This window comes from Gopherus flavomarginatus, chromosome 5 (genome assembly GCF_025201925.1).
Source record: "Gopherus flavomarginatus isolate rGopFla2 chromosome 5, rGopFla2.mat.asm, whole genome shotgun sequence".
NCBI lineage: Eukaryota > Metazoa > Chordata > Testudines > Testudinidae > Gopherus > Gopherus flavomarginatus.
The window spans coordinates 146,596,743-146,619,275 of NC_066621.1; the positions used below are offsets into that span (position 1 = coordinate 146,596,743).

The 22,533-nt window shown below is 39.6% G+C and overlaps 1 protein-coding gene across 1 annotated transcript in view; it reads right to left on the minus strand.

Annotated features, from left to right (window-relative positions):
• HIF1A (hypoxia inducible factor 1 subunit alpha) overlaps positions 1–22,533 on the minus strand; it is a 46,962-nt gene that overhangs the window by 12,163 nt on the left and 12,266 nt on the right. Inside the window, exons 2-6 of the mRNA XM_050952551.1 lie at positions 7,313–7,503; positions 6,309–6,454; positions 6,126–6,210; positions 1,887–1,999; positions 463–665 (exon numbers count right to left, since the gene is read on the minus strand). Of these exons, the coding sequence (XP_050808508.1) occupies positions 463–665; positions 1,887–1,999; positions 6,126–6,210; positions 6,309–6,454; positions 7,313–7,503 (738 nt within the window). The remainder of the gene's footprint in view (positions 1–462; positions 666–1,886; positions 2,000–6,125; positions 6,211–6,308; positions 6,455–7,312; positions 7,504–22,533) is intronic.

Below are 22,533 nucleotides of genomic sequence, written 5' to 3' on the forward strand. Positions count from 1 at the left end.
TTCAATATGAGCCTGTTAGATAAATGCATTTTGCTCAGAAGTAGTCAACTATACCATGCAAGAAAGGTTTATAAAGAACTATAAAAAACTGAAATTAGCAGCATCCCAGAGGTGGCTGCACTTCACTGATGGGTAAAAGGGTATCTAGTTTTTAAAGTGCCTTTGGATCCTTCTGGATGAAAGGTGCTACTTCACCAATTCAAATTTTTCCATAAGTGATGATTCCATACAGGAATTATTTCCTTAATGTGGTAAACTTTTCAGGTTTAAAAAACAAAAACACTTTGCTTTTCACATAATATATATTGACCAATTAAAAAAATGACAAGCTAGTAAAACCTGAAGTAGCACATATTAACTCAGTTTTATAGATGGGTAAAAGTTAAGAAATAAAACTACCCACAAATATAAAAAACTACAATAATGCATTGAATATTTGTCAGTGCTTATATTTGGCTTTACCTTTCATCACAATACGAAAATTTCATATCCAGGCTGTGGCGACTAAGGAATGTCTTGCTGTCCAAAGGGACTTCAATGTTTGATGGATGAGGGATAGGTACACAAATCAACACCAAGCATGTCATGGGAGGCTTTTTATAGCCACAGATAGTCTGATTATTGCAGGTATCATACACACGAACATGCCCTGTACAGTGAAGTACCTACAGAATAAAAAAAAATAATTTAAAAACCAAGTTCTGTATTGGAAAAGGAGATTGACATTACAACATTTATAATTACATAAGTGGGCAGTGGCCTTCCTCTCTCCCTAGGTGAACTATTGGTGTCAGTAACCAAAATGCAACAGCAGCATTCAAGCAATATATGTGACATCTGCTACAGTCACGTAAAAAAAAAAATTCCTCCACACTTACACTATGCACATTAAAAATGTTAAGTTGGCTACCAACTTTTTTCCCTTTTTGGTGCTCACTGAATTTATACTAAAGTTAATTGATTCATCTTTGAAAATTGCCTCTACAGCCAACAGATGAGTGCAATCACTCATCAGTGGCATTGTGCATTAGCAGATGGCGTTTGATTGCTTATGTTTCAAATTGAAACACAGACAGAAGAAACATCTTATATTTCTGTCTGAAACAGAGATAGAAGACAAAGCTGTATTTTGCATTCTTTGTGGGGATGAAGGTGGGAGGAGAGAGTTCCATCATTCTCCAAATATTCCTAAAATACAAAAGGCTGGCAATCACTTTCTGCCTCCCTAGGAGTCTGAAGTCAGAACTGTTTGTATAACTGGGGATTTGATCATGAATATGTGACAAATGAAAGCCATGGAAAAGCCTTTCTGAACAGAGTGCAGTCATTGGATATATAAAAAAGTGACCATATTTTATCTGGAAAGAAGATGGATCCATTTTAAGAGACTCAAATTAGCTATATTTTATTCCAGTTATGGTGTGGGGGAGAACCAGCAAAAGAGGAATATTAATGCTAGGCTCCTTCACAAAGTTACCTTGACTGTGCTAACCACTTTAAAGTCAATCAGAATCAGTCATCATCATGATGTAATCCTAGTTAATTTTATGCAAGAGCAGGAAGCGTCACACAAATATTTTAATTATTAGTGACTCCTGACTTCAGTTGAAAGGTCAGTATTAAAAATGTTCTCATTTTGAAAATGAATTTTCAGTTACATCCTAGATGTGTTCTAAGTTGCAGTGCAGCATATTTAAGAATTTACAGTCACAAGAGTGCACTGTAGGTTTTACCAAATCAGCAAGAAACTGGAGAATGCCAAACTGCACTGCTGCAAGCTAATTATTTTATACTTTGTTCCAAATGTGAATACTTGCACCTGATGAGATCTGAAAAGCAAAGGTTCTAGTCATATCAATATTCATGTATACCCCATGGCTGGTTACCTTCCAGGTTGCAGACTTTATATTCACTGTCCTTCCCCTGCTGGTCAGTGTACACTTCATTCTGAGGAAAAAGCTACGCTCTGTATTCTGTTCTTTGCCCTTTTTCATAGGACCTAATAAAAAATATTAAGTGAAATGTGAGTATTTCATCACCTTCACAAGCTTCAAATAAGTGCAGCAAAACTAGCTGTGTGACTAGAATAAAGGACGCACAAAAGAAGAGATGAAATGGTTTTTTTATGTGAATGACGCATGCTGGGAGGCCTGACATTTTGGATAAGTTTTTACTCTGAGATGGGCAAACGAAATTGCAATGCTGGTCTTGCAAAAATAGCAAGGATAGGTTCAAGGTCCCATTTATAGTATCCCTCTGATTTCAAGGTGGGGGCAGATGGAGACAGAGAGCGAGAGAGAATTAGTGTATTGTTTTTCCCCATCTATTTTAAACACACAGGAAATTAGTCTGAACCCTCTTCACACCCAATAACTCATGGGGGTGGGAGGGGAAAGAGGGCTAGATATATTGTACCAATTTTGGCCTATCTTTAGTTTTTCTGTATTTAAAAAAAAAAAAAGATTAAATTCAGGATTAATAATCTGTATGATTTACTGAGAGTAACATGCTGCTGCTTCTGCAGCAGCATAGAGGTCTCCAAGGCTGGGACTGATGCTGATGCCTAGCCACTGAAGGCGGGATTGCTGTTGAAGCAGCATCACAACTCCTTAATAATAGGTACCTTGCTCTGTTGTAATCCTGAGCAGCCTTTATTAATAAACATTTCTATAATATCTGGAATGCTACAAGGGATTTTATAGAAATTAGGGAACCATGGCCCCTTGCTTCAAAGAGTTTATAGTGTAAAGTAGAGAAACACAGAACATGAAGATAGGCAAAGGATTGAGGGGAGGAGAAATATGGTGAGAGAACTGTTGAAAGATTAACAGCTCTATTACACATCCCACCCCCAAAATTATTTCATTATAGCACCATGGTCATGACAGCAGGAGTTAAGATGGTGGTCAAGTCCCTGTTACAGATACAGGAATGTGTCTAAATATGAACTTATACAATTCTAAGTATGAACTAAGTTTTGAAACACACCTTCAACTCCCTTGAAGTCAATGGAGAAATCTTAGTGCAATCTAATATTAATGGATGCCATTTTATGTTACTGTACAAATCATTTAATTGTAATGCACCTGAATTCATTAACAACAAACCTCTGAAGACCAATCTTTTTTTTAAAAAGTGTGTGTTAAAAATGAGAAGTTGGAATTTCAGAGACGACTATTTCAACAGGAACAAACTGCTCAGACTGGGCAGAGAAGGTCCAAACTAGGGTGACCAGATGTCCCGATTGATAGGGACAGTCCTGATATTTGGGGCTTTGTCTTATATAGGCACTTATTCCCCCCCACCCTGTCCCAATTTTTCACGCTTGCTGTCTGGTCACCCTAGTGCAAACTGACCTCATCAACACAAGCATAAACAGCTTAGTGCGTTTGTGAATGGAAACACAGATGGACAGATAAGTTTGGGGATGGTGGAGGAGGGTTAGTTTGCAGGAATGCATTCATAATGAGTTTATGCCACCAATTCCACATGATACAATTTGGAAGCTTACAGAATACAGGCTCATTCTAGCATCTGTTACAGGTATGCAATAGTTTGTTCATACTCTAAAGACACCACAATTACTATGATATTCACAGGAAGAAAAATGGATAGAATGCACATGTTCAGAGGATCACAGCAACAACATATCAACTCAAAGTTTTTAAACAGCGCAGTTTCTGGGTGCATGAACTAGGCAAAGCATATTCAGAAATCTACAATTTACGATATCTCAATACAGACGCTCCCCAATTTCCAGCACGGAACGCCTTGTGTAAATCGGGGACGTATACTCAACAATTACGCCAAACAAAAACAAATCTCAACCACTTACGGAACTTTTTCCGTAAGTACGGGTTTGCATAAGTCAGGTTTGTGTAACCCGGGGAGCATCTGTATTACCTTCGTTATTACTTTCTGAATAATCTGTCTAAACATCTTAATGTGTGGTTCTATTCCGAGAAGCAGCTGTATAAAGATGGCACATTTACTTGTTCTTGGTGACTTAGATCTGTGCAAGCTGTCAATTTAAAGACACCAGTTCTGAAAACACAAACTGGGATCTGAAACTAAAGTGTGTTGTGATTGTACAGCGTTATTAATAAATGTTTCTGCTAGCCAAATGTTAGCTTCAGTTACATCTGTACAATCACACACAGCAATATTTAACACCGAAACTGTAAATGGGTTAATAATTCTGTTATATGCGAGCCAGAACATAACCTAGGTTATTCAAAGCCATGGTAGCCTTGTAGGGATAACAAATCAAGACATACTTTTGTTATTGAAGTCAGGAAGTAGAACTCAATTATATACAGAAAAGAGATCTTTTGAGTGAGAGGGTAAGGAAGCCATGTTGAAAACTGACTAATTTAGACATGTCAGAATGGGTCTACATTATATTTACTTATTATGAAACTGTAGTCTTTAAAAATAATTTATCTTTGCAACAGATCCATTTATATCCTGCTGTATTGAATATGGCACCTGTTCAATATACTTAATTGCTTCAAATACAAAGATCCAGTTCAGCACTGGATGCATGGACCAGTGATGATGGCAGGAAGATTTAGAAAATTCAGTATTAATATTAAAAGGGCCTGTTTTTCCTTTTACACAGGCTTTGAACTACTCTTACCCACTGATTTCACAGTCACTCCTGATTTACCCAGGTGTGAGAAAACAGAATCAAGTCCTACACATTTTGATGACGTGTAGGAATTTATAATCATCCTCTGTTTAATCATTCCAGGGATTCAGGGTAGGTCTACAATGCAGCTGGATGTATAATATCCAACTCAGGTAGATGTATCTGATCAAACCAGCACATTAAAAATAGCAGTGCAGCCACAGCACTGCAGGTGGCAGTCAAGGTTAGCCACCTGCGTACAATCCTGTCCAAGACCCTAGGTAAGTATTTGGATAGCCTGCCCTCACTGTCACAGTTATGCTGCTCTTTTTAGCATGCTAGCTCAATCAAAGTTAGCACAGGTATGTCTATCCAAATTGGAAATTACACCCCATCTGCAATGTAAACCTACCCTCTGTGACCTTCTCCCGGGAAATAAGCACAGTGGTTTTGCTTGGCTGCCACACACCCAATATCTGAACTTTTTCCTCCCCTATTTGCTGCAGTGGAAATACAGTAGCTCAATCACATAGAATACACTGAGCCTGCAAATGGCTGATGAGTAACAGGATTGTGGAAGTTTTAATTTTCGCTAGTGCAGTTAGAGAAAATGGGATTAGTTCCATTCTAGTACAGAGGAAAAAAAATTAAATATTTTCTGTCAAGAAGACAGTAGCTTCAGAGTAAAGAACTACAGTGAAGCAACAGCATAGTCAGAAACCAGTATCAGCTGAAGATTCGATTTAATTTAAATATTTTTGGTTATTCCAAAATTCATGCCAAAGCAAGAGGCAAGATCTAAATCTGAAATTTATAAAGCTACTGCATGTTCTTTTCTATACCTTTTATAAAGCTACTGCATGTTCTTTTCTATACCTTTTCTGAGAACTGCAACCTAAATATAACTTCGTCCAGCATCCTGTGGAAAGATTTGCCCTGCACAGACACTCCAAGACCAATACAGAAAAATACAGATTTATTATCTTCAAATTCTTCTACATCAACCAATTAAGATGTTCTTTACACTCACCCTACCTCTAAATGTTTTTATCTTATCTTTCAGGCATTTTCATTCCTTCCATCTTCAATAATTTTATTTGAGACAATTTTTAAGCACTGCTGAGTAACTTGTCTCTCTCAGAACATCCATCCCCCAAAGTAATGTGAGATATTGGGAAAATGTCAGCTGTTTCTGACACCTCTTACTATAGTGTCCCAACTAGATTTGTTTCAAGCTCCGAGAAGTGAAGGGTAGCAAGTAATTCTCTCTATTGACTCCTTTTCCCCCCTTCACGGTTATTTTATTCTTTAAATACCTTTGGTGCCTGTTCTAAAGAAGCCATAGAAGTCTCAGTAAACAGGTAACTGTGGATTCAGGCTTTTTCCTATTCAAGTAAATGAGGTAAACAATATCAAAACAGATGATATCAGCATCTGATTATACAACACTGATAGGAACCATCTGTCATTAAATAAAAGAGTCGCCTCTTCTTACCATTTCTGTGCGTAAGCATTTCTCTCAGCTCTTCATGATCACATGGGTGGGTAAAATCAAACACACTGTGCCCAGTCAGCTCAAACTGTAGAAGTAAAAGAGTGTGAGTCTAGCTCTGAGGAGTCAAGAATGTACAGTAGGCACAACACTGTAACTGCATTAAAAGATGTGTCAATATTTCACCTGAGTGAGCCCCATACACTTGTTCACATTTTCAGACATGTAAATCATGTCACCATCCTCTGAAAGAACCATGACAAATCCATCGAGGGCTTTTAAGTAAAAGCAATTCATCTCCTTCTCCATTTTGGCTTCTGTCTCCAGGTCACCTAGAAGAACCCATATTTTTATTGTTTTTTAGATGAAACCTCACATACTACGTTCAAAAATACCAAACTAAAAGCAACAGTTGCTGCATTTTACCTTCATCTGATCTTTTTTCTTTTAAACTTTAACTTCTGCAAAAGTTTTTGTCATTTGTATTTAACATCTTGGTAAATGCCACTTATTTATCTGGCAGTGACTAGATGTGTCCTCCATTACGCAGAGTTTAAACTAGTATTCTCTCACTTATGCAGCAGTCACTCTTCATCACTACCACTAGGTTAGTGCAGTTTCCTGGAACATGTATTACTGAGGCATATCTTAAGTGGAGCACAACGTATAATGGTTTTCAGTGGTTTCATTTAAACAGGGATATTCAAATTTAGCAAACCTAATCTTGGATCTACCAACTATATATCGAGTCCTGTGAGCTATCTTGGGTATGATCTACCTCCCTTCTCGCAAGAGAAGTAGGCAGGGTGGAGATGGTGTCAAGTTTTATGCCCAGAAACTCAAGACCCTGATTTTTGTGGTGGGGGAGTCACAGCTGAGATTCAAAATAATTAATACTACTAATACTGGTGCTGGTCTTTTTAGGGATCCAAGAGATCAAGAATAAGTATGAAAAAAATGGAGTGTACATTACAGTTTAGCCCCTCTGCCCCCAGTCTGGCTATATTTATTTACTCTCTCAAGGTCCCACAGTAAAAGGTAAAGTTCTAGTTTTTCCAGTGTCTTCACTGATAGCCTCCCTCCATTGGGATATTTTTAACCAATGTAAAAAAGAGATGGGGCGAGTTCAGATCACTCAGACCCCTTTTCCTGGCCTCTGTTGGTAAGCCATAATAAGTTTATTCACTTACTTGCATCTAACAGCTTTCTCATGCGTAAGTAGCTGATAGTCAGCCTCATAATGGAGGCCTTGTCAAGGTGTGCGCTGACAGTATGAGGAAGAGGCAGCTGGTGAGCAAGTTCATAGAAGACCTCAGATTCCTTGCTTCTTCGGCATCTGGCTGCATCTCTAGACTTCTCCTTTCTACGATCTGAACTAATCCTGTATGAATAAAATTTTAGATTATTAACATACATTGGAGGCAACGTTATCACAGTGAGACAAACGCATTCCTTCCCCCTTTATATCTAAGCTACTTGGTAGCTGGTGCATTTGTTATGACATATCTGAGTCTTTGTAGAAAGATTTAAGATATTCCATGTAAGGACAGATACTATTCCATATCTGCACATGCATCTCTGACTTCTGGCACAGAAAATCCTCACAGACAAGATTAAACAAAAACTGATTATTAAAACCAAAATCCAGTTTAGACAATATGGACTGACAATACACACTGCAGCTTCAATGGAAAGATTCTGGGCATTTCTGCATGTGACAGTTGCAAGATTAAACTGGCAAATGCAAAAAAAATCATAAACAAAGTTTGTTTAAAAAATAGCTTATCTAGAAGTAGTATGCACCATTCTTCTGAGAATATCAAATTACTGTGCTAGTGAAGTTTCACTACATTCAATCATCAGCTTAATTTTAACATAGCAAAAAAGAGCTCCTGTTCTTCCACCTAAAGCACTCCCCTTCCCTGTTTTCTCTATCATTATGGACAACACTGCTGCCCTACCCGTCAGAGTTTATAATTTTGGCTTTATAGTTGACTCAGCTTTTTTGCCCACCTCTCCAGACCTTGTCTAAATCTTGCAGCTTCTTCCTCAACATATGCAAGACATGACCATTTCTACTCACACTGCTTAACTCCTGTCCGAGCCCTGATCATCTCATGCCTCGATTATTGTCAACTTCTCTTCTCTGGCCTCAGTGCCTTCAAACTTGCCCTAGCCTTCAAGTTCAGTCAGAATACAGCTGCTAAAGTTATTTTTGGTTTGGTGCTCTGACTACATCACACACGCACTCTCTCTCTTTAACCCCCTCCATTAGTCCCTCATCTTCTAATGCATCGGACACAAACTTCCTGTCCCTACTTACAGAGCACTTCACAATTTAGCCCATCCCTTCCTATTTGACCTATTATCACAAGGTGGGCTCTGCCAAAGATGCCAGCCTCATTGCCTAATCCTTCGTCTCCTCCATCAAACACATCTATACTCTCTCCTAGGCTGGTCTTTACAGCTTGGATAAGCTCCCAGTTACAATCTGTAAAGCTACCACCTTCAAGTCTTTCCTCAAAACACCTCTGCTGGAACACACACAGTAAGTTACTAATCAGATAATGACTGGGCAGGTGGCAAGCTGAATCTCTGACAGATGGACAATATTCTGAACAAACCTTATGGAATCAGGGTTAATACCTTTGGGGTACATTGTATTAAAATACAATTATATATGTATATGTTATTGTGGCAGTATGTACCTTCCCTAGGAGGGAAGAGGGGGGGAAGACTAATGCACTTCCTCCATTATCAACCATTTAAATCCACCCCTGGAGAAATAAGCATATACCAGTTCAAGTGTATTCTCCAGGGACTAGCAGAAAAAGAAAGGATTTTTGAATAAATAACCTGATTTTAAACTGGCCAAGGCCTTCTTCCCGATTCAGCGAACAGACAGGACCCCTGTCCTTAGGGTAGGGTTGGAAAGACTGGGCCTACTGGGTACATGTTCTGAACTGCAGCGGTGATGAACTCGTAACCACGAGGAATCAGCTTGGGTGGGGAGTAGGAGGATTGTTCCTGCCAGAACCTATGTTAGAGTGAACTCTGTTAAGCTTATTAGTATGTATGTAAATTCTTTCTGATTTTAGTATGTTTTCTCTGTAATAAAGTAGGCCTGCATAAGAAGTGCTGTGTGGTGCCTTATTACTGTAGCAATTAAAAACATGTTAACTGTCTCTGAACAGAAAGCAAGCAGGTGTCCTTGGACAACTTATCTGTGCCAGGAATAAACACAGTAAAGGCAGGAAACTGTGCAGTCTGGAAATACCCGAGGCAGAAAGGTCTCTATACAAGAGGCAATAGCTGAGGAGCTAGAAGGCTGAGAGTTCCCTTGCTACACACTGAACGGAAATATAGATGCAGTAGGTCTGGGATCTGTAACAATGTGAATTGCTAAGTGCCAAAAGCAGTAAATGTGCAGTAGAAGAAAAAACACAGAGAAAAAAGCATTGATAGTCTCTTTGGGAAAAGGAATAGTGAAAAAAGACAAGGGAAAATGAACTGTGAACAGCTAAAGCGTTATGAAGAGAAAGGGAGATTAGCCCTGAAGAAAGAAATCACCGTTGATTTGCTGTGTTCTAATGAGCAGTCGAGACATGATGATCTGTGTTGCTGCTGATAGAGGGACCAGCAGAATGGGAGGAATCTTGGTGTCAACACTCTAGAGAAGAGCAGGGAAGAGTCCAACTTTTTTAGAGTGCTTACTGGTATCCTCAGGCACCTCCTTAGGAAGGTGGTCTTGTCCTGTCTTTTAGTTGTGGGCCTCTGTGTCGATCAATACTCCAAGATGTACTAGGCAGTGAGACAGTTGAAGAGGACTTCAAAATTTACTATGAAACTTATCTGTTGTGACATTTGGACCCAAGGACAGGCTCTGAACAGAACGTGGTCTAGGAAAAGGTACACCTGTACACTCTTCATCCTGAGAACAGTCACCAAGACAACAAGGACTTCTGTGAACACTCAAGGAGTGGATGACAGTCCAAAAACCAGTATGCTATATTGAAAATGATCATTCCCATGAGTTAATTGCAAAAATCAGTTGTCCATTGGTGAACCAGCGTATTAAGGTAGGCATGCTTCAAAGTAACTGATGGAAGGTAATCCCCCTAGCACAGGGGTAGGCAACCTATGGCAGGTGTGCCGAAGGCGGCACGCAAGCTGATCTTCAGTGACACTCACACTGCCTGGGTCCTGGCCACTGGTCCGAGGGGCTCTGCATTTTAATTTAATTTTAAATGAAACTTTTTAAACATTTTAAAAACCTTATTTACTTTACATACAAACAGTTTAGTTATATATTATAGAAAGAGACCTTCTAAAAACGTTAAAATGTATTATTGGCATGCGAAACCTTAAATTAGAGTGAATAAATGAAGACTCGGTACATCACTTCTGAAAGGTTGCCGACCCCTTCCCTAGCAGATCACCACCACTATTGACTTCAATGTCTCCATCTTGAATCTAATCCTCTTCGTGAACTTGTTCAAGCATTTTATGTCCAGCATCACTCAGTCCTTCCTGGATATCTTAGACCAGAAACAAAAGTGAGCTATGGCCGGAGAAACATCTGGACCTTGAGAACTCTTATCATGCCAAATTCACAAAAGATGATCTATAGCCTTTTACATAGTTCATCTCTTCTCTGCTATCTTCAACTCCCCAGAAGGGAAAAAAGGACAAACTTAAATCTTTGAAAATTCTTTGATGTACCTCTGTTGAACCACATCCAGGACCCATCTGTCAGATGTTGAGAGAAGCCAAGTGCAATCAGAGAGCATTTCTAGTGCTGGAATTTGCACTGAGGGAAGATTGGCTTCTCCTCTTTCCAGACTTAGACATGTTTCACCTATTTTTGCTGTAGTCTCACCTTCATTACTTAGCCAGAGTAGCCATAAAAAGGATACTCAGGCCTGTAATAAGACCAGCTTTTCCTTTCCCAGGTTTGGAACCAGGATGGTTCTGTAAGAACTTTTTTGATTTATCTGAGGACTGTCACCACTTCGTCCAATGGCTCCCCAAATAACCAACTTACTGAAAACGTCAAAGCTGCTAACACGGTTTTGGCCATCACTATATCCTGAACTGAACCGGGCAAAGCTACGTAACGGCTGCATGGACACGTCCTTTTCTTTCTAACTGGATCATGGGATGAAAAAGGCAGGCTTCCATAAGGCTGACTCACACCTTGTTTATCATTCTGTTTGTTTTAACAAGTGGAGGACCAAGAGGCCTCTTACCACTTGCTTATTCCTCTATATCTGAGCTGATCCTCTCAGCCCTTCAGGGCTGGGTGTATGGGGCATGGTCAACCCAAAACAAGCAGGATTTCATTAGTCCAGCAAATGTGGCATGGCTAACCTGCAGCATGAGCAGGGTCCTGTTAGTCTGGCAGTTGTGGCATGACTGACCACAGTGTAAGTAGGGTCCAATTAGACCATGCATTTTGGTGCCTTTTCTGCCAGCTTTTCTATTCCTCTGGTTAATTATGAGGTGCCAACAAAAAACAAAAAAAACCCAATCATGATTTCAGGTACTATAGTCATTCTATGAAACATCTTAAATCGTTTCCTGTAGTCATGTGTCCATTTCGCCATTCTCAGACAAAACCACAACTGCCCTATTAACTAATGGCTTGGATATATTGGTTCAGAACAGCCAAACTTGAATGTGTTTTAGCTCAAGAAGCTAGGCACGTTGAACTTCCCTCCTCTAATTTCTGTTGCAGAATTTTCCAATTGAAGTTAGATTCCTTCCGACTAGAGCGAAGAAAGAAACTACTTCTCCTTTCATGTATTTATTGAGGAAGGCACACCATTCTTTGTGTTCTTTTCTGCAATACATTTTCCTCCAATAGCTTTCCTTGTGAAAGTCAGGATGGCAATATGGTCTGCTGTTTAAGAGAACATCTTCCTTCTATGGTAATTACATCAGGTTCCATTCTGAGGCACAATTTTTCTTTTTTTGTTGCCATCTTCAAATATGGCCTGAGGATTCCAAGTTAATACTAGTGCTTTTCTGTTTCAGAACAGCACAAGGCATCAATTTTTTTCTTAAGAGCTCCTAAGTCCTATGGTCATAAAAAGGAAAAATTAGAAATTGTGTCTTCAGCTACAAATTCACCACTGTGTAAGCTTATTTGCTTACTGAAAGAAACTGTGGAGAGAACAGATGAAGGATTAAAGAATCCTGTGGCACCTCATAGACTAACAGACATTTTGGAGCATGAGCTTTCGTGGGTGAATACCCACTTCCTCAGATGCATGCATGCATCTGAGGAAGTGGGTATTCACCCACGAAAGCTCATGCTCCAAAACGTCTGTTAGTCTATGAGGTGCCACAGGATTCTTTGCTGCTTTTTTAACACGGCTACCCCTCTGATAGATGAAGGATTGGTTACCTTTATGGGTCAAGTAAGCTCAAACATTGCACCTGTTCAGGCCCGAGGAAAAGTAATGTGCATTCTTGAGTACGTTTCCTTCACGTTCATAGAGCAACAAGCATTCATTTCGGTTTTGTATTTCTGCTGATAGAATGCAGAAGCAAACAGAAACCTAAAGCTGGATTTGTATCATAACTCACAGAAGTAGTGATTTTAATGGATGTCTTAAATTAATAATTTAACACGGAGATATGCATGTATGATATCTGAGTAAAATGTCAATTGAGTTCCAAACGTAAACTATGAGCTACACAGACTCAAGAGAAGTTTACAGAGTTGACCACTGCAACTGAACGCTGGACTAACAGATATTAATTACACAGGTTCCCACTGCCTCAAAATAAGACTTTTTTTTTTTTTTTTTTAAATCGGAGAGCTGGGTTTAAATAAGGTAAGCACTATAGTGACAACTCATGTTTTCAAACTAGTATTTATCCCAGCATGTGCACTGTTCTTCCATTTTGTAGTGGTAAATAAAAAGTTATACATATCCTGTTAAACTTAGGACATAGCAAAATATTCTATTTGTTTTGCTCATTTGCCACGTAGTTTCATGCATCTACTTTTATAAATTAGGCAACATCTTGTTTTTCTATTCCATCTCAATTGAATGTCTTTACCTAAACACACACAAACACACACTGTACCTTACTTGTACTTTACACCCTTTGCCATAGACAGTAGGCTAGCTGTGTACTGCTTCTTTTTGCTCTGGATAAGTTTTTTTTCTGATTGAAGTACTGCTGCTGTCCCATCTCCTATCTTACCCACAGGAAAAAAAAGGAGCCAGAAAAGATCACCTTTTATTTTAGCCTTTTCCACAATGCTTCTAGCAGCTACAGACTTGTTTCACCAGCCCATGAGGAATTTGGCTGTCCCCATCTCTGGGCGCTCCTAACTCATGCGAAAACTGGGTAACAATTATTTTTCTCATTCTCAATGTTTATTCTTGACTACTTAGTTTGGGGGGTGATACTGTATAATGCTGCAGAAATTGGGACTAAAGTCACAGTGCTTGTGCAAGGAGACTTCCCTGTTTCCACATCAGGAGGATATCATCAGTCTGGTGATCAACTAGCCAACAGAGTCATAGATCTCAATGCCAAAAAAGGACCATTCTGTTCATATCATCTGATCTCTGTCATAATACAATCCACAGAATTTTCATCCAGTAATTCCTACACCTACACCAAACTTCTGCTTGAAGTACATTCAGTGTTTTTCTAAAAGACAGGCTGTATCTCAGAGATAAAAATTTCAAGTGATGGAGAATCCACTACATCCATAATTAAATTAACCAGCCTTTACATAAAGCTACGTGCAAAAGGAAACTGGATAGGCCCTTGCCCACACACAAAAGTGGCACTGGTTTAACAAAACTGTTTCAAATTATTTACTTAAAACAGTGCAAAGTCTGCATAGGCAGACTTAAATCTGGCTTATATTTAACTTAAATCAGTTCCTTACAGACTTAAGCTAAACCAATAAACCGGGTGCAAACCGATTTTAGTCAAACCTGTGCAACTAGACATGGCCTAGAATTGCCCAGGCCAAGTCCACCTGCCACAAAAGCCTACTGTGGAGAGCCTGACTCAAATTCCCCTCCTGCCCCTTGACTCAGACACTGCACACCCACATAACCTGCACCTATATTTTAAAAAGGTACTACCAAAACAGTAACCCGCAGGACTACTATCCAGTAAAAACAATTTGTTTACTCTTACCTAATCTAAAGGATCTGGGTGTAGGAAGAAAAATTTACCACGAAACATTTAGAAATGTAATGGAAAAATCCTCTCCCACTTAGTTGCATATTTGTATCTCCTTGTGACATTTAATTTCCTGCCCTACCTGAAAATCCGAGGGGGAACGGGAAAGACCATTACTATTAATGTAACATCTCAAGTGGCTAGATATACTAATTATTTTGGACTTTTAAGCAAAGGGACACATTATAACCTTTGTATCACTGCATGCCATTTTGTCATTCCCCAATAACTAGGTTTAACCCCAGCCACCTCACAGGAAGTTTTTCAGTACAATTAGGTTTCCAAGAATCCATAGACTGCCCTCAGATTCTAGTTCTAAACCACCAATACACGCCATGATCTCTAACTGAAGAAATAAAATAATCCAGGCAACAGTAAAACCTGATATTTAATAACTAGGGCTGTCGATCACAGTTAACTCACGCGATTAACTTAAAAAAATTAATCACACTGTTAAACAATAAAATACCAATTGAAAATTAAATATTTTTGGATGTTTTTCTACATTCTCAAATATATTGATTTCAATTACAACAAATATGAAGTGTACAGTGCACACTTTATATTATTTTTTATTACAAATATTTTCACTGTAAAAATGATAATAGTATTTTTCAATTCACCTCATTCAAGTACTGTAGGCAATCTCTTTATCGTGAAAGTGTAACTTACAAATGTAGATTTTGTTTGTTACATAACTGCACTCAAAAACAAAACAATGTAAAACTTTAGAGCCAACAAGTCCACTCAGTCCTACTTGTTGTTCAGCCAATCGCTAAGACAAACAAGTTTGTTTACATTTACAGGAGATAATGCTGCCTGCTTCTTATTAAGAATGTCACCTGAAAGTGAGAACAGACTTTGCATGGCTCTTTTGTAGCCAGCGTTGCAAGGTATTTACATGCTAGGTATGCTAAACATTCGTATGCCCCTTCATCCTTCGGCCACTATTCCAGAGGACATGCTTCCATGCTGATGAGGCTTGTTTTAAGAAAAAAACAAAACAAAAAAAACCACAACAACATGTTAATTAAATTTGTGACTGGAGTCCTTGGGGGAGAATTGTATGTCTCCTGTTCTGTTTTACCTTCATTCTGCCATATATTTCATGTTATATGAGTCTTGAACATGTGCTGGGTCATCATCATTTTAAGAACACTTTCACAGCAGATTTGACAAAATGCAAATAAGGTACTAATGTGAAATTTCTAAAAATAGCTACAGCACTTGACTCAAGCTGTAAGAATCTGAAGTGCCATCCAAAATCTAAGAGGGACAAGGTGTAGAACATGCTTTCAGAAGTTTTAAAAGAGCAACGCTCAGATGAGGAAACAACAGAACCCGAACCAGCAAAAAAGAAAGTCAACCTTCTGCTGATGGCATTTGTCTCATGATGAAAATGAAGATGCGTCGTTCCACACTGCTTTGAATTGTTACCAAGCAGAACGCGTCATCAGCATGGACGCATGTCCTCTGGAATGGTGGTTGAACATGAAGGAGCATATGAATCTTTAGCGCATCTGGCACGTAAATACCTTGCAATGCCAACTACAACAGTGCCATGCAAATGCCTGTTCTCACTTTCAGGCGACACTGGCTAAACAAGAAGCGGGCAGCATTATCTCCTGCAAATGGTATCCAGACTTATTTGAGCAATTTACTGAACAAGAAATAGGACTGAGTGGACTTGTAGGCTCTAAAGTTTTACATTGTTTTGTTTTAGAGTGCAGGTTTTTGTTTTTTTTTAAATTCTACATTTGAAAGTTCAACTTTCATGATAAAGAGATTGCACTACAGTACTTGTACTAAGTGAAAATTTTTTTTTTTACAGTGCAAGTATTTGTAATGAAAAATAAATACAAAGTGAGCATTGTACACTTCGTATTCTGTGTTGTAACTGAAATCAATATACACCTCTACCCAGATATAATGCCATTGTGGGGAGCCAAAAATCCCTACCACGTTATAGGTGAAAAGCCATTATATGTAGCGGTGGCAGGGCTGAAGTGATTTAAAGAGCCCGGGGCTCCGGCTGCTGCAGGCCTTTAAATCACCGCTGCCGCAGCCCCGGGGTAGCAGCAGCAGGGCTCCAGCGGTGATTTAAAGGGCCCTGGGCTCCCAGCAGCAGCCGGAGCCCCAGATCCTTTAAAGCACTGCTGGAGTCCCGCTGTTACCACGCTATATGGAAACCCATGTTATATCGGGTCGCATTAGAGCAGGGTAGAGGTGTATTTGAAAATGTAGAAGACATCCAAAAATATTTAAATGAATAGTATTCTATTATTGTTTAACAGCGCCATTAATTGCAAGTAGTTTTTTTTAATCACTTGACAGCCCTACTTATAACGTCAAAAGTTAGGCTGGCAGTAAATTGTTTGAGGAAACTTTTAAAACATCTCAGTTAAATATAAATCTGATCTTAAGAAACTGAGCTGAAGTTTTCTGGATTTTGTGAAGAGCATATCAAGTGTCTCTCTCACTTCATTGAAAATCTTTGTTTAAACTGTAAGAACTACACTTACAGACAAGTACTTTGCTCACCAAATAATTATTTCTAGTAACTGAAAATAAGTATGATTTAGCAAATAAATTTTCCTACTTTTCATGCGCACTTTTTCTGCAAAGGCAGTGACTAAGTGGGGGAAAAATACATCTAGCTTCTGAAGAATAAAACGTTGTCATTAAAAAACTAAGGTCATGATCACCACATTTGGGCGATTAATTTTAGGCACTGAAGTCTGAAACTCTGCCACCCCCTACACCACTAAGTCTCTACAATATAAGAAATCTAACCCAAACTTCTATTCCTTATGATTTTGAAGACAATCTTCCAGATGAAAGCCAACATAGTTGTCTTCTTGAATGTGCAAGTAGAGAGAACTGCCTCTATTCACATAGATGGGTGGGGTTAATGACCATAGATGGTGAAGATTTTGATCACGATTTGCTGCAGCATAGTTAAGAAATTCAAGAGACAGGCGTATAGTTAAGGAATTCAAGAGAGGTGGGCACTGACAAAACAACATGGCTCTTCAGACAGTGAGAGTTGCACTGGAAAAAGTGAAGTGCGAGGAGATGGACATTAACTTGCTATCTCTTATTATGTATGCTTCTGGACCAAAGACCTTGAGCATAATGCGGAGTTGTTCCCAGTTTAAGCAGACTGACTGTAGCAGATCTGATCAGGATGACAGTAGCACCTTGCCAAAAAGCCAAGAAGGATGCTGAAGTCAGCAAGAATGACTATGGCACATTATCCTGGTTGGTGGCATGAGCAGAATGCCTAAGGGACAGCAGACTATGCAGGATCTGCTTGATGGTGCTCCTAGCAAAGCAGTTAATCCCAATAAAACTGATGCTGTTGGTGCTGCAATTCAAGGCTGGTGATGTCACCGACATCCTATTGGTGGAAGTGACTCCCCTGTTCCTGGGAATCAAGATGGTAGAAGGTGTCTTCGCTCAGCTCATCAACAGGAACACAATGGTTCCAACCCAAGAAAAGCCAGGTGTTTTCTACAGTAGCCTGCTGACAACAAGCTTCTTGGGCAATTCACTCTGGTTGGAATTTCTACAGTTCCACACGGAGTGCCTCAGACTCAAGTCACTTTTGACACCAATGATAACAGCACTGTTCACATTTCAGCAAAGGATAAAAGGGACAGGACGCGAACAGCAAATTGTGATCCAGTCTTGTGGTGACCTCAGCAATGATGGCATTCAGAACATGGTGAAGAATGCAGAGATATATTCAGAGAAAGACAGACGAAGAAAGGAACGTGTCAAAGCTATGAAAATAGCAGAAGGCGTCATCCAAGATAGAGGAGTTTAAGGATCAGCTGCCAGCAGATGAGTGCAACAAACTGAGGGAAGAAACTGCAAAAACGAGAGGGCTGTTGGCTCATAAAGATGCTGAAACATCCACCTTATAGTAAGCTTCCCTCAAGCTTTTTGAAACAGCATACAAAAAGATGGATACAGAGCAAGACGGTTCTGGTGGAAGTTTTGGGGATCTGAAGGAAAAGAAACAGAAGAATATCACTGCTATGCACAGACTGGAGCAGGGAAGAGGGTGAAAGTTCTGAAGCTCGGAAGCAAAGGGACCATCCTGAGCTGAAATGGGCAGAATTCAGTATGGTCTTTGCAGTATTCTAAATATAATTTCTTTAGTGTATAAATAATGATTTGTCTACTAGATAAACCTTCTTTTAATGAAAGTTAATTCATGAAAGAACGTTCTAAAGGTTCGGTCTTGTGGTATTTTCAATTGAGCAGTGAGGGGATTCACTCATCATCATTTACTCCCAACACTTGACACAACAGTGTACTAAATTAGGACAATGGTTTGAAACCATGTCACAAATTATGGTGCAGGGACGGAATCCTGATGAAACCCGAAACAGAACAACAGCCCTATGGATCCTCTTTGTGGAGCTAAGAGCTTGTGATCTGATGTGTAGTACATCCTGGGTGCAGCAGTGGCTGGGTCAGCTACATTGCCAGACAACTTTAAATCTGCAGCTTAGTATTCTTGTACCAAAGGAGAATGCGTTATTTAATTTGGCTTTAACTTTATTCCTTATTTATAAGGGCACATTGAAGTTACATGCATTACTTGTCTAAGCTTTCTGCTTCATCCTAGTCTGCTTTCTGCTTATTGTAAAACAACTTCCCTGATGAAATTGTTCTCACTGGAATCATAGACTTTAAGGTCAGAAGGGACCATTATGATCGTTTAGTCTGACCTCCTGCACAACACAGGCCACAGAATCTCACCCACCCACTCTTGTATCAAATCCCTAACCTATGTCTGAACTACTGAAGTCCTCAAATCATGGAAAAATCACTCAGTTCCTCCCACATAAATTAATACACGCATCCACCCATTCCTTTCTTCACCCCTGCGCTCTCAATACTATGCACTCACACACACATATATCCTCTGCCAGTGCAGTGTAAGTCTTCTGCCTAATTACCTACTGGATGATGGTAAAAGTTAAGCAGAGTTGAACAAACCCAAGAATATTTACTGTTATCATGAGCCTTTAATTAATTTGTTTCTCTTTGTTAACACAAGAAATCATATACAAATGCACTGTTACTGTGGAAAGCAGTACTCTAACAACTTGATTTATCTGTTGCTAGTTCTTGGTCTTGCAAAATTTCCTAAAATGACTTTGTATTTAGGAATGAAAACAACCTTAAAAGCTGCAACTGGTTCAGAACACAGTAGCCCACTCACTAAGGAGCCTAGACCACCAGAACCAGCTTAATCTCAGTGTTACACTTTTCTCTGGCTCCCCAGTGACTATGGAGCCGTATTTTATTTCTGTAGTCCTATGCAAAGCCCTCCACAGGACTGGGCCAACTTAGCTGGGGACAGCAGCCTCACACTGCCTGACCACAACCTTCTTCAACAAATGTTTCACAGGAACAACAGATTGTGAAACTTCTGAGAGTAGAAAACAGAGCTTACTTGGCAAACAGCCCATAAGTCTGGTATTCCCAAAAGACAGACGGATTACTTCAAAGCTCTGTGCCATCAGAATAAAACGCAAGGCTCTTTGGCCTAGCCTTTCCACAATAACACCCCCACAAAGCCCAGTTTTTTGTAGACTCGAGGCAGGAGGAAATCAAAGGACACCATTATATCTGTGTTCATTTCATAAGTTCCTGATGCACACTGATACCATAGTGAACCTAGATGGAAACAAGGAGGAAGGAATTCAAATCAGCAAAGATAACAGTCTAGTGAAAATACTATTCTTTTAAAGTTCCATAAAAAGATTCAGATTCTGGACTCCTTTGACATTACATTCCCCTCCCATAACGTTCACATCAATAAAAGCCCAATGTGATTGACTTTGTCCCCAACTGTTAAATAACAGTCCACTTTCCTCAAGGATATTAAAAAACAAACATGTACTTCATAATTTGAATGCAAAGCTCTACTCAACCCAAGGATTTAAAAATCTTATGGTGTTCACAACCAAATATCTTCCCAGAGGTCATAGTTTTCCTTACAGTGTGTCAGAACACTCTTATCTGATATGGGAAAAGGAAATTTCAGATTTTACTCTTGGTTATGAATTTTAATAAGGCTGGATTTTAAATAGTTCTATTAAAATTCAGTAAGTTCTTTTGGTGTCCTTTGTAGGGTTTTCCCATTAGCTGAAACACAGCTGCAGATCCCCAACTATTACAGTTTCACCATGCTTTTCACTGAGTGGAGTAACCTCTGCTCCAAGAAATGGTGGTCTCCATTTCTAACCATGACTCACAACAATTTGTTTCTAGCATTCCAGTGCAATTAGTTAGAAATATTTTTCTTTCCTTCCTTAAATGTACTGACTGACCAACTTACTTTCTTGAAGGTCTGGTATACTCTCATACAGTTATCAGTATATGTGTGCCACCTCTTCAGCTTCAGGATATAGCTTTACTGGTCCTTGCTCAGACATGATATTTCTTCTGAGTTTACATCAGTGTCTCAGTCTTTTCCAACATGGATGTCTTTTACTCACTGCTTCTGTGGTTTATGTCCTATGTAAATAGTTTTCTGAGCCGATATTATTACACCTCCAGCATAACAAGTGCACTGGTTTCTAAGTTAGTTGACATCATCTTGCTCAGTCTGTGTTACTGGATCATGTTCTGAGTCTGACACTGCACCTGTCTCTTCTCTTCTCCTCTCTCCCCTTTTTTCCCTTCTATCAACTGCTAGTCTTCAGAATTCACTGTAGCATGATCTATAGCAGGGGTTCTCAAACTGGGGTCAAGACCCCTCAGGGGGTCACAAAGTTATTACACGTCAGCCTGCACCCCAAACCCAGCTTTGCCTCTAGAATTTATAATGGTGTTAAATATACAAAAAAGTGTTTTTAATTTAGAAGGGGGAGGGGTCACACTCTGAGGCTTGCTATGTGAAAGGCGTCACTAGTACAAAAAAGTTTGAGAACCACTGATCTATAGCTCTCTGCTACATTCTGATCTCAGTTTAAACTCACTTCCACAATACAGAAACATATGCTAATCCAGTCTCCAAAATGATGAATACTGCTCTATATGAATTACCACTCAGACTGCTAGCACCAGCAGGAAGTTTAAAGAATTGTTACAAGCCATATATTTCACTTTGACCTTCAGGACTGGATTATTTAATAGAGGGGCCCAAGATCCAACCACAAAAATACAAAGATTTGAAGGCCATGCCACTGAAGATTTAAGAGAACTATTAACCTCAGAATCCAGCATAAATTATATAGGTATGTAGATACCTATCCATTTGCAAATACAAATGCTGTAATTTTGTTATGACATTTTTTCACTTCAGATGGGCTCCAAAAACAGTATTTTTGCTTTCAAGTATAGAATTTTAGTTGAAAATCCCATTCTGGAAGGTTCACTCCACAGCAGTTCCACAACAGCCTTTGCTGACTAGTCAAAAGGTTTCTCTTCCTACTATCTTCCTGACAGAAAGCTGTCTAGTCAACTCCATTTTCACTTTTTTTGGGAAGCCAAGAAAGCAACACACTTTACAATTATCTACACAACACTTAGTTACCCGTTACAGAATTAAGGTCGTCCTGCCTACATTTTGAAGGTGGATTTGATCAGAAGTGACTTTTAGTTAAAAGTTTTAATGAATGGGTGAAATCTGTATATCCCAAGGTGACAGTGACCAAAAATAGGAAAGCTGGAAGTAACAGGGGAAGAATATTGCTAATTCAATTCTGGGGGTGGGGGGTGTAAGGGAAGAGGGAGGAATCTAAACTCACCATCATTCAGATGGTGTATATAATATTAAAAAAGTAAACAATGTCTCTGCTCTCCTAACTTATGAATCAGTTGCAGTGTCACAAAGTTCCCTGCATGGCCTTTGAATGCTGTTATTTATGACAGCAGCGTCTAGAAGCCCCAAAGATGAAGGCCCTGCTGTGCCCACAGGCGCCGCCACCCGCAGCTCCCACTGGCCACGGTGCCAGGCCAATGGGAACTGCGGAGCCAGCACTCGGGGCAGGGGCATCATGCAGAGTTGCCTAGCCACACCCTCTGCCTAGGACCAGCACGACATATTACCACTTGCAGGGAGACACCCAAGGTGAATGCCACCCCGCACCCTCTCCCGCGCTGAACCCCCTGCCCCGAGTCCCCTCCCATACCTGAACTCCCTCCTAGACCCTGCACCTCACAA